Source organism: Bos indicus, chromosome 15, assembly GCF_029378745.1.
Source record: "Bos indicus isolate NIAB-ARS_2022 breed Sahiwal x Tharparkar chromosome 15, NIAB-ARS_B.indTharparkar_mat_pri_1.0, whole genome shotgun sequence".
Classification (NCBI taxonomy): domain Eukaryota; kingdom Metazoa; phylum Chordata; class Mammalia; order Artiodactyla; family Bovidae; genus Bos; species Bos indicus.
The window spans coordinates 5,449,185-5,462,688 of record NC_091774.1 but is presented as its reverse complement, the minus strand read 5'-3'; the positions used below and the strand labels follow the sequence as shown (position 1 = coordinate 5,462,688).

The 13,504-nt window shown below is 37.7% G+C and overlaps 1 protein-coding gene across 2 annotated transcripts in view; it reads left to right on the top strand.

The window, feature by feature from the left end:
• The window catches only part of DYNC2H1 (dynein cytoplasmic 2 heavy chain 1), a 397,795-nt gene that overhangs the window by 367,679 nt on the left and 16,612 nt on the right, over nucleotides 1-13,504 (top strand). For both annotated transcript variants that reach the window (XM_070803297.1, XM_019975614.2), the window contains 2 exons: nucleotides 154-235; nucleotides 13,239-13,355. In XM_070803297.1, the coding sequence (XP_070659398.1) occupies nucleotides 154-235; nucleotides 13,239-13,355 (199 nt within the window). The remainder of the gene's footprint in view (nucleotides 1-153; nucleotides 236-13,238; nucleotides 13,356-13,504) is intronic.

The window sequence follows — 13,504 nt, the reverse complement described above, 5'->3', positions numbered from 1 at the left end:
CCTTGAGATCTTATTCTAAATATCAATATTTCAGTTGAGCTGGTAAACATTTATTGAACCCCCCTCATATACCTGCATTAAGAGTGATAGTCAATATATTCTATAGCTCCTGCAAATTACTGCTTTCTGACATTTGACATTTCACTTTTACAGAGCTATGGTCTGTTCTGTGGATAGCCTCAAATTTGTGGCATCATGGAAAGGTCGCCTACAGGAAGCAAAGCTTCAAATTAAGGTATTAGACTGATTTTACATATTTATCTGAGTCAAAGATTATATAAGTACCAACTATGATAAAGAAATTCTCCTCCAGTCTCAAAGTCACAAGAAATAGATTGTATTACCTATGTGAAAAATCAAAGTAAGTTAAGATTTAACATGAAGCAAGCTATACAAAATACAACCTATTCTAATACAAAAATAAGAATATTGGGAATATAACATATTTGAAAATATAACTCATTAAAAAATGATATAAATCTTGAAGTTCTATTACCTCTTCCAACATTCAAGGTAATAAATACTTGCTATACAGTAAAGTATGTGATAGCTCAGTTGGTAAAGAATCCGTCTGCAATCCAGGAGACCCTACTTTGATTCCTGGGTCTGAAAGATCCACTAGAGAAGGGATAGGCTACCGACTCCAGTATTCTTGGGCTTCCCTTGTGGCTCAGCTGGTAAAGAATCCACCCGCAATGTGGGGTTGCGAAGATACCCTGGAGAAGGGAAAAGGTACCCACTCCAGTATTCTGGCCTGGAGAATTCCATGGACTATAGTCCTTGGGGTCGCAAAGAGTCAGACACGACTGAGCAACTGTCACTTTCAAAGTACGTGTAAATGTATATTAAAATTTTAAATTAAATCTTGTCCTTAGATAGTTTACAGTTTGTTAATGCATTAGGTGTCTGCTAAAATCAAACCTCCCATGTTAAAAAAAAATTAAACCATCTTTTGCCATATAAATTTTCATAGCAGCTTTACTGATAAAAGTGCATTCATTATTCTTGCAATAATAGATAATAATATCCATTCAAATATAATGACAAAACTAATGAAATCCTTTCCCCAGCAACTCCAGCCTTCTTCTGCATCATCTTCTTCACATCTCTACCATTCCTTTTTCACATTCTCACACATAGAATTGCCTTCTTGATGCGAAAAACTGACTCATTGGTAAAGACCCTGATGCTGGGAAAGATTGAGGTCAAGAGGAAAAGGGGATGACAGAGGATGAGATGGTTGGATGGTATTACTGGTTCACTGGACATGAGTTTGAGCAAACTCAGGGAGATAGTGATGGACAGAGAAGCCTTGCATGCTGCAGTTCCTAGAGTCATAAAGAGTCAGACACGACTTAGTGACTGAACAGCAGTACGTGATGCTGCATGTTTTAGTATGGTTATCTCTATATATTGGTCTGTCTTATAAGACTGAAATGTCATTGAAGACGAAGACTGTCTTATCTATCCTCAGATCCTTAGCATCTAGTTCAGTGTTTTAACACATAATTAAAGTAAGGGCTTTCCCTGATGACTCAGTGGGTAAAGAATCTGCCTGCAACACAGGAGACAAAGGGGATGCGGATTTGATCCTGGAGTCAGGAAGATCCGCTGGGAGGAGGAAATGGCAATTTGTTCCAATACTCTTGCCTGAGAAATCCCATGGACAAGAAGAGCCTGGAAGGCTACAGTCCGTGGAGTCACAAAGAGTCGGACATGCCTGAGCATGTGCACGCGTGCACACACGCACACACAATTAATGTAAGACTATATTTCTTTAACTTAGTTAACCTTAGGCAACTGACATATCAGAAGTTCTGTTTCATAATCCTAGTTTCCAGGCCAACGATTTTCTTTTCATATCACTACTACTTTCTAACATACTGTATAATTTATTATATTTGTTATTTGTTGTTTGTCTTACTCTATTAGAATGTAAGCCCCATGAGAATAGTCTTTTTTTTTTTTTTTTTCAGTTTTCTTGTATCTCAAATACCTCCAGCGAAACCTCATACATAATAAACACTAATTACACTCTAGTTGAATTGTTGAGTGGAGGACCAACAATAGGAGAGGCACTATAACCGGCCTTATTAACATCAACTGTGATGTACAGTGTGCCAGAGATTCGATCATTGGCAATAAGTTAGGTCTTTCCCTTTTGGCTTTATAGATTACAGAAACATTCTCCCTTGAAGCAAAATTAGCAGGTTCTTGTTCATCCTTTGCATTTTAACCTTAATCTCTAGCCCATAAAAGCTACCTTAATTATTATTGGTATACATAAACTGTGGCCTAGTCATTAAGGAGAAGGAGGAAACCCATGAACCGTGCGCTTAACCTGATTGTGTGGTCTCTTAGCATACACATAGAATGTAGTATCGTTATTTAGGTAAACTACTATAAAAAACAAGGGGAACAAATTTTATTTTATTCTGTGTCAAGGTGTATTCATATTTCCCAAACTATTATCCCCCTGTTCTTACAAAATGAAATAAAATTATCTACAATCAGAAAATCCCAAGTGTATATGTTTTGTTTTATAAATGGGAGGGGGGGAGGCTGACATAAAACACAATTCTAATCTTAAGTCACCCAAAACAGAGCCATGTGACTTTTTAAAGTAATTAATAGAGCAGTCTGAGCCTTTGTTGTCTCTTTTATCATGGATATAAATAATAATTTCCTTGACATGTTTATTACAAGGTCTCTGAAAACCTATATATGTGTGTGTGTGTTTATTTATTTCTCTAGATTTGGATTAGGTTTTATTAGGCAGTGTGTGTGTTTTTAATTAGAAACAAAAGTATGTTTTAGTATAAAGTTCTTTGCTTTTATCTAGTAAAGCAGAATTCTTTCATTTTTCATTTGAAATTTATAAAAGCAACTTTATTGTTAAAAACTAAAATATTTGTTGGTCAGTATGTTTAGGAATAAGTTTTATAGAATTATGTCTTAAACTTTAAAAAAAAATCCCTTCATATGGGATTTGAGTTGATTCAACAGAATTTTTCCTCTCTGGCCCCTCATTCATGTAAACAATAGGAGCATATTTCCTAATTTCTTACCTGCAGTTTATATTTCTCAGATTAAAAGTTTTTATAACTTTTTATAGTTATAACTGCAACCCCTCACTGCAGTTGGCATAATCAATAAGTTTTAAATAATTGATTTAGGTTCCTTTCAATCAAATTTTCAATGAAAGGATTGTTTTGATAGGAAAATTTTAGATTTGAATTATATTTGAATTTTATTGTCACTGTAAAACTTAACTGGCTTTAAATTTTTTCAGTCTCTACCACCCTAGACTGAATTCAACTAGTGAAATCTTCAAGCAAGGCTATATAGTTCCCACATCAATCAATATCTCATACCCCTTAGACCCGCTTAAGAGAATATGTATGTATATTGATTTTTTTAGATCCTGAATGTGGCCCTCTAAAATTTCCTCACTTCCATTATTGATTTGTTACTTGTTAACAGCAGTTCTGAAACTTAGTACCAGAAAATGCATCAATCAAACACCTGTTCAGCCTGCATGCTTGATCTTGCCCAAGGCTGTGAAAGTTTGGCTCTGGCAAACCTGGGCCGCTTCCAGTTCGCTCCTTTACTGGCAATGCTGCCAAACACAAAGGGCAAAATCAAGTCTTCTACCTTGGCAAATCAGGCTTATTAAACACGTTATACTCTTGTTAATACTGCACAGTTGTCTGAGATACCTGAAAGCTGCTGCTCCTTTGGGACCTAGTAGCATATTAAAGCCACTTATGCTTGCCAGGTCGTTTGGGCTGCTTCATGCCAGGCTAGGGTTGGCCCATTTACCAAGTGGTTATTATACTATTTGTATTTCAACTCCCTCTCTTTTAGAGCTTACTAGGAAATAAAAGTTAAAACAATGAGGAAATTGGAGGTTTAGACATTTGAGGTTTCATGAGGAGAATGGGCTCATCAGAATTAGGAGTTACAAGCTTCAGACACATCTTCCCCAAATGAGTGTGAGCTGCCAGTTGTAGCTTATCAGTCCAGCAGTGGAAACCTTACCTCCTCCCCACCAAAAAACCCTTAAATAATTCTTTTATTTTTAACTGACATTTTGAAATAGTTTATTGGCATTACTATGGCCTTATGTCTACCAAATATGATAATTATAGTCCAAAGGAAAATACAAAATACAACCTCTGTCTCTTCATCTTTCCACTCAAATAGACCAACCAGTATTCAGTGACAGGACCTCTTTTTTTTTATTGAAGGATAGTTGCTTTACAGAATTTAGCTCTTTTCTGTCAAACCTCAACATGAATCAGCCATAGGTATACATATATCCCCTCCCTTTTGAACCTGCCTCCCATCTCCCTCCCAGCCCACCCCTCTAGGTTGATCGAACCCCTGTTTGAGTTTCCTGACCCATACAGCAAATTCCCATTGGCTGTCTATTTTACATATGGTAATGTAAGTTTTCACGTTACTCTTTCCATGCATCTCACCCTCTCCTCCCCTCTCCCTGTGTCCATAAGTCTTCTCTATGTCTATTTCTCCACTGCTGTCCTATAAATAAATTCTTCAGTACCATTTTTATAGATTCTGTGTATGTGTGTTAGAATATGATATTTATCTTTCTTTTTCTGACTCACTTCACTCTGTATAATAGGTTCTAGGTTCATCCACCTCATCAGAACTGACTCAAATGTGTTCCTTTCTATGGTTGAGTAATATTCCATTGTGTATATGTACCACAGTTTCTTTATCCATCCCTCTATGGACATCTAGGTTTTTTGCATGTTCTAGCTATTATAAACAGTGCTGCAGTGAGCAATGGGATACATTTTCAATTTTGGTCTTTTTCAATTTTTCATATATGCCTTGGAGTGGGATTGCTGGGTCACATGGTGGTTTTATTCCTAGATTTTTTAAGGAATCTCCATACCGTCTTCCATAGTGGCTGTATCAATTTACATTCCTACCAACAGTCTAAGAACATTCCCTTTTCTCCTCACCCTCTCCAGCATTTATCATTTGTAGACTGTTTGATGATGGCCATTCTGACCAGTGTGAGGGGATATCTCATGGTAGTTTTGATTTGCATTTCTCTAATAATGAGCGATGTTGAGCATCTTTTCATGTGTTTGTTAGCCATCTGTATGTCTCCTTTGGAGAAATGTCTGTTTAGGTCTTTTTCCCACTTTTTGATTGGGTTGTTTGTTTTTCTGGTATGGAGTTATATGAGCTGCTTGTATATTTTAGAAATTAATCCTTTGTCAGTTTCATTTGGTATTGTTTTCTCCCATTCTGAGGGTTGTCTTTTTACCTTGCTTATAGTTTCCTTTGCTGTGCAAAAGCTTTTAAGTTTAATGAGGTCCCACTTGTTTGCTTTTGTCATTTTAAGACATCTATTTCTAATAGTTTTCATTTTTAAAACTGAGCACTTAATGTGAATATCCTTATATTGTCATTATCAAGTAGATATTATTTTTAAATCATGGGGGAACTTTAAGAATGCTTAGCAATATGATTTTCTCTGAAAGTCAATCTCTAAAATGATTTGGTGTTTGCAAGATAATGTGATATAAAACTAGGTCAACAAAAAATTATTTTTCTTAAAAACTTAAATGACTGCAGCAATCAAAGGTTTTAAATCTGATATTCTTGTAGCATTAAGTGCTTAGAGTGTCTTATTATATTTACACCAGTTTAATGGGCTTTCAGAGGCTTCTCTCGTGGCTCAGTGGTAAAGAATCTGCCTGCCAGTGCAGGAGACACAGGTTTGATCCTTGATCCCAGAAGATCCCACATGCTAGGGAACAACTAAGCCCACGCACCACAACTGTTGAGCCTATGCTCTAGAGCCTGGGAGCTGCAACTACTGATCCCACGTGCCGCAACTACTGAAGCCCACACTCTAGAGTCCATTCTCTGCAACAAGAGAAGCCACTGCAGTGACAAGCCTGCGCAACACATGTAGAGGGTAGCTTCCGCTTGCCACAACTGGAGAAAAGCCCATGCAGCAACAGAGACCCGGCACTGCCAAAAATAAATAAGTGGATAAAAATTCTCAAAAAGAAAAATAAAGCCTTTGAATTCTTAGTTGACTATACTGTTTCATAGCCTGGCCAACTTAATGCTATCTTCTCATGCCCTCCAAATACAGTAGGAGGCTGAGAACTGGCTGCAATTTCCTGTTTGGAAAGTGTCTCTACTCTAAAACCTCTGACTTTCCTTGACACCTTACTGAAAAAGATTCAAAGTGCTGGGATTATGTACTAAGTTCCATTAACTGTTCTAGTCCTTCCCCAGCTTTCAAAAACTTCTAAGAAACCTGTTTGTATTTCTTTCTGGAATATAACTTTCCCTAGCATATTCTCCTTTCTTCAACCTACATCAAGCCACATACATAATTTTATATTTTCTAGTAGTGACACTAAAAATATAAAGGAAACAGATAAAAATATTCTTAGTGTTATTTTATTTTACCTAATATATACAACATATTGTTATTTCAGCATGTAATGCTATGCTATGCTATGCTAAGTCACTTCAGTCGTGTATGCTATGCTATGCTATGCTATGCTAAGTCATTTCAGTCGTGTCCGACTCTGTGCGACCCCATAGACGGCAGCCCACCAGGCCCCACCGTCCCTGGGATTCTCCAGGCAAGAACACTGGAGTGGGTTGCCATTTCCTTCTCCAATGCATGAAAGTGAAAAGTGAAAGTGAAGTCGCTCAGTCGTGTCCGACTCTTAGCGACCCCATGGATTGCAGCCTAACAGGCTCCTCTGTCCATGGGATTTTTCCAAGCAAGAGTACTGGAGTGGGGTGCCATCGCCTTCTCCGTCAGCATGTAATACATATTTTAAAATTATGAATGACATATTTTACCTTCTCTTTTCTTATACAAAGTCCTTAAAATCCATCATATATTCTGTATTTATGGCACATCTCATTTCAGACTTGTAACATCTCAAGTGCTCAATAACATATGTGACCTTGGCTACTGTACTGGACAGTAGCTCTAAACAGAGAAGGAAATTCCCTAGAGAAAATTAAACATTTTCTGGCATTCAAGTTTATTCCCAATCATTTTTAGTTATTTTTCTTATTAAACAAAAAAATACAGAAGAGGAAAGAATAGTAAATGAATCTCTATATTCAAAGTTTTCAAGATTTAGAGATATTTCTTCTTTTTCTCTTTTTTTATTGTCTTTGCTAAAGCAAAGTCCAGGCATTTTACTTCTCCATTTCTCAAAAAAAAATTTCTCATATACATACAAAAATTAACAATATTTCCTTGGCATCACTCCTTGGCAATAGCTAGTTCACAGCAATATTTACCACTGTCTAAAAAAAAAAATAATTTCCAATAGTGTGTTCAGATTCGGGTCAAAGTCCAGACACTGTGTTTGGTTATTGTGTGCCTTATGTCTTTTCACATCTAGATCAAGTTCATCTTTTTATTTCATACCACTGTTTGTTACAGAATCAAGGTCACCTCTACTGTAGAATAATATTTTCTTGGAATTCTCTTGCTTTATCTATGACCCAATGGATGTTGGCAATTTGATCTCTGGTTGCTCTGCATTTTCTAAATCCAGCTTGAACATCTGGACATTCTCGGTTCACATACTGTTGAAGCCTAGCTTGGGGAATTTTGAGCATTATTTTGCTAGCATGTGCAATAAGTGCAATTGTACAGTAGTTTGAACATTCTTTGGCATTGCCTTTCTTTGGGATTGGAACCAAAACTGACCTTTTCCAGTCCTGTGGCCACTGCTGAGTTTTCCAAATTTGCTGACATATCCAAATAATTTCCAGTAAAACCTTTATTTTGTCTTATTTAAATGGATGCACTATATAAGATAATTCTAGATAAGATAATGTCTAGAAACTAGTAGATGGATTAGCTTAAATGAATAGCAATAGCTATTCTTTGGGCACTTACTGTATATCAGGCATTTTTCCAAGTATTTTAAATATGATATTAGAGGAGAACTTTTATTTCCCTTTCCTGTAGTTTTTCCATGTGGAGGAATATTTACTAAAATTTACTAATTTACTAATGTTCATATTCCTAGACATTCCTACCTGACTCTCTACCTTCTACCTGACTCCTCCCTTTCCAGGAAAGGTGTCACTTTATCTGATTATGAGTTTGAGTCAGGAGCCCAGGGCTGAATACTGTGCCTTCCTATGCTCTTCTCTTGGGTTACATATTCTGCTCCGCGCCTTCAAGGTAGTCCCTGCATCTGGTGTAGCTGGCTCCTTAGTACTGTCATAACTAGGAGTTAAGCCTTCCAAATTCTTGTGTTTGGTATTAACAAGTACATTTGCCTGGAGATCTATCACATCCATCAAACTATCTTTTTCCAGGAAAAAAAGTAGTATTTTAGGCCTCTGCTTTTTCTCATTCCATTGGTGCAGAATTACAGATGAAACAGGGTTCCATTTGTTGATACCACTCCAATCTCTAATATATCAATATTATAATTTTATTATATAAACAATAGCTATTGCTTTTTGAAAGTCCATGTTTTAATTTTCTTTAAATTCTGGAGTTGGAGAACGATAGAGGATGAGAGAGAAAAGGACAAATTTAGAGGATTTTATTAGAGGTGGTGACAGCCATTGGCAGTTGATAGTATATCGGAAGTTCAGAAGATGGAACCAAGAATGTCTCCCATGTGTCTGATCAAGCAACTACATGGTCAGTAGTGTCAGTTATTGAAATAAGGCTCTAAAGGACAGTATTTAACACCCCACAAACCCCCTGGTTAAAAGAGGAAAAGGAGAAGGGGGTGGTAGAGGATGACTTGGTTAGATAGTGTCACCAACTCAATTGAACTTGAGCAAAATCTGGGAGATAGTGGAGGATAGAGGAGCCTGGCATGCTGTGTAGTCCATGAGGTTGCAAAGAGTTGGACATGACTTAGTGACTTCACTAAAACAATATGCATATTACATAGTCAAGTTGTGATGCTGTCAGTGGAGACTACTTTTACAAATTTCTGTAGAGTCCAGTTGAGCTCAAAACTCAATATATATCTCAGTTTTTATCTCTGTATATGCATATTGAAAAATCAAATCGCCAGCATTCATTGGATCATGGAGAAAGCAAGGGAATTTCAGAAACACGTCTATTTCTGCTTCATTGACTACCTTGAAGCCTTTGACTGTGCGGATCACAGCAAACTGTGGAAAATTCTTAAAGAGGTGGCAGTATATCAGACCACCTTACATGTCTCCTGAGAAACCCATATGTGGATCAAGAAGCAAGAGAAATGGACATCAAACAACAGACTCGTTCAGAATTTGGGAAGGAGCATGACGAGGCTGTAATTATCACCCTGCTTATTTAGCTTAAATGCAGAATACATCCGGTCTTCCCAGGTGGCTCAGTGATGAAGAATCCACTGCCAATACAGGAGACATGGGTTCAAACCCTGGGTCAGAAAGAGCCCCTGGAATAAGAAATGACAACTCCACTTGTCAGTTGTCCAGTTGCCACTCCAGTATGCTTGCCTGGAAAATACCTTGGACAGATGAACCTGGTGGGCTACAGTCCAAAGGGTCACAAAGAGTCAGACACAACTGAGCCACTGAGCACGCATGCGCTCAAGGTACATCTTATGAAATGCTAGGCTGGCTGAGTCAGAAGCTGAAATCAAGATTGCAGGAGAAATATCAACAACCTCAGATATCATATTGCAGGTGATAGCAATATAACAAGAACTAAAGAGCCTGTTGATGAGGGTGAAAGAACAAAGTGAAAAGGCTGGCTTAAAACTCAACATGCAAAAAACTAAGATCATGGCATCCAGTCCCATCACTTCATGGCAAATAGATGGGGAAAAAGTGGAAACAGTGGCGAATTGTATTTTCTTGGGCTCCAAAATCACTGCAGATGGTAACTGAAGCCATGAAATTAAAGGTAAATTCCTTCCTTGGAAGGAAAGGTATGATAAACCTAAACAGTATTAAAAAGCAGAGACATCACTTTATCAACGAAAGGCCCATATAGTCAAAGCTATGGTTTTTCTAGTAGTCATGTACAAATGTGAGAGTTGGAACATAAAGAAGGCTGAGCACCAAAGAACTGATGTTTGCAAATTGTGGTGCTGGAGAAGAGTCCCTTGGACAGCAAGGAGATTAAACCAGTGAATCCTAAAGGAAATCAACCCTGAATATTCATTAGAAGGATTGATGCTGGAGGTGAAGCTTCATCACTTTGGCCACCTGATGCAAAGAGCCAACTCACTGGAAAAGACTGACACTGGGAAAGAGTGAAGGCCATAGGAGAGGAGGCAGCAGAGGATGAGATAGTTAGATAGCATCACCAACTCAGTGGACATGAATTGGAGCACACTCTGGGAGGTAACACACAGAAGAGCCTGGCGTGCTGCAGTCCATGGAGTCACAAAGAGTTGAACGTGACTTAGTGATGGAACACCGACAATAGCATGTATACTATGCGTATTACATAGTCAAGTTGTGACACTATCTGTGGGGACTGCTTCTACAAATTTCTATAGAGACCACTTGAGCTCAAACCTCAGTGAAATTTCTGAAAGAGAAGAATTATGTTGCCTCGGGACTTACTAGGGCTTCCCTGATAGCTCAGTTGGTAAAGAATCTGCTTGCAATGCAGGAGACCCCGGTTTGAGTCCTGGGTTGGGAAGATCCCTTGGAGAAGGGATAGGCTAGATAGGGAAGAATTTTCGAGCACTGAAATTAGTAAACACTTAAATTTTAATAAAAAAATGGGCCAAAGAACTAAACAGACATTTCTCCAAAGAAGACGTACAGATGGCTAACAAACACATGAAAAGATGCTCAACATCACTCATTATCAGAGAAATGCAAATTAAAACCACAATGGGGTACCATCTCATGCTGGTCAGAATGGCTGCTATCAAAAAGTCTACAAACAATAAATGCTGGAGAGTGTGGAGAAAAGGGAACCCTCTTACACTGTTTGTGGGAATACAAACTAGTATAGCCACTATGGAGAACAGTGTGGAGATTCCTTAAAAAGCTGGAAATAGAACTGCCATATGACCCAGCAATCCCACTGCTGGGCACACGCACCGAGGAAACCAGAACTATAAGAGACACATGTACCTCAGTGTTCATCACAGCACTGTTTACAATAGCCAGGACACAGAAGCACCCTAGATGTCCATCAGTAGACGAATGGATAAGAAAGCTGTGGTACATATACACAATGGAATATTACCCAGCCATTAAAAAGAACGCATTTGAATCAGTTCTAATCAGGTGGATGAAACTGGAACCTATTATACAAAGTGAAATAAGTCAAAGAAAAACACCAATACAGTATATTAATGCATATATATGGAATTTAGAAAGATGGTAACGATGACCCTATATGCGAGACAGCAAAAGAGACACAGATGTAAAGAACAGACTTTTGGATTCCATGGGAGAAGGCAAGGGTGGGATGATTTGAGAGAATAGCATTGAAACATATTTATTACCATATGTGAAATAGATCACCAGTCCAAGTTCAATGCATGAAACAGGGCACTCAAAGCCAGTGCACTCAGACAACCCTGAGGGATGGGATGGGGAGGGAAGAGGGTGGGAGTTCAGGATGGGGAACATATCTACACCTGTGGCTGATTCATGTCAATGTATGACAAAAATCACTACAATATTGTAAAGTAGCCTCCAATTAAATTAATTAAAAAAATTTTAATTTACTTTTCTTCAAGGCTATACCAAAGAGTCGGACACGACTGAGCGACTGATCTGATCTGGTCTGATACTTAAGCAACCCTTAAAGTGGCCTTATAACATCATATCAGTGGTACAGAAAGAATATTGAACTTAGGGATTCAGTAATTCTGTTTTTATCCCAACTCGTTCACTGACAAACAAGTTGTTTATGTTTTTATGGTAAAGCAACTAATCAGAACTGTTTGTCAAGGCATATTCTACTAGTACTCTTCCCATAACCATCCTCTAACTATAATGTAGTTGAAAATGATTTCAGCTCTTTGAACTTCATGCATTCCCTTACCGCTAAAATTCTATAGTATGTTAAAACTTCAAAGGCACTAAACAATATTTATAAGATTGTTTTATTTTCTAGAAACTGAAAGAATGAACTTAAGAAATATGAAGCTAACATTATCAAAATATTTATATTTTTATTTTCATAATTTCATAAATTTATACTAATAATTTAGAGTAAGAGATGAACTCCTTTTTTGTTTTTTAATATATTTTTGGCTGTGTCTCTAGTTGCAGCTGGAGAAGGAAATGGCAACCCACTCCAGCATTCTTGCCTGGAAAATCGCATGGACAGAGCCTGGTGGGCTGCAGTCCATGGCGTCACAAAGAGTCAGGCGTGACTGAGCTGCTGTCACCTACACTAGGTGAGGCATGTGAGTATAGTTGCCCTGTGGAATGTGGAATCACTTCCCTGACCAAGGATTGAACCCATGGAAGACAGATTGGTTTTTTTTTTTTTTTTAAATTTATTAATTTTAATTGGAGGATAATTACTTTACAATATTGTGGTGGTTTTTGCCATACTTCGGCATTAATCAGCCACAGGTGCACATGTGTCCCCACTTCCTGAACCCACCTCCCTCCCACCCTATCCGTCTGGCTTGTCCCAGAGCACTGGCTTTGGGTGCCCTGCTGCATGCATCAAACCTGCAGTGGGGAAGGCAGGTTCTGAACCAGTGGACTGCCAGGGAAGTCCCCAAGAGATGAACTCTTTTTTTTCCTTTTTTTAATTCTTCTTTCAGCTGTGTGTGACTTGCTAAAAATTATTTTGCATTAACCTTTCTGAATTTTGTTCTGTTCTTTAGAAAATGATGTCAGAATTCCAAGCAAGGAGCACTTGTTTTTTTCTCTAGTGTGCTTTGTGCTTATCTTTCCCCTTCCTGGAAAAAGAGTAACATTTTGGCTTTTGTCATTATATTTCTATTATTCTAGTGCCAAGGTACATGCAGTTGTATAACTGATGACATTTATAAGTATTTTTTTCTCAATTATTTGCTAAAATTCAGGACTAAGCCTAAAGCTCATAGTGAACACTGGTCCAGGCCTTCTCCTTCATTATTCTCAGATAAAATACCATAGTCTTTGTTTGAACACTGTTTGAAATGTATAGTTACAATGGAAATTGTCGCCTTCCTTCTGAAGATATAATAGAGTAACTCCTGTCATTTCAGACTGTAATATGTATTTTAATGATTTGTATATCTCTGTGGCAGATCAGTGGCTTACTGCTGGAAGGATGCAGTTTTGATGGAAATCGACTTTGTGAAAATCAGCATGATTCTCCTAGTGTATCGTCAGTTCTCCCTTGTTTTATGGGCTGGATTCCACAGGTAATACATTTTTAACAGGGACAGCTTTAATCAATTCATTTTTGGATTAAATCTTTCTAATAAGATGTTCTTGGCCTATGAATTTTTTGTTTACTTTTTAATCTCACCTGCATTTGAACAAATTTATACTGAAAATACTGTGTCCTTTA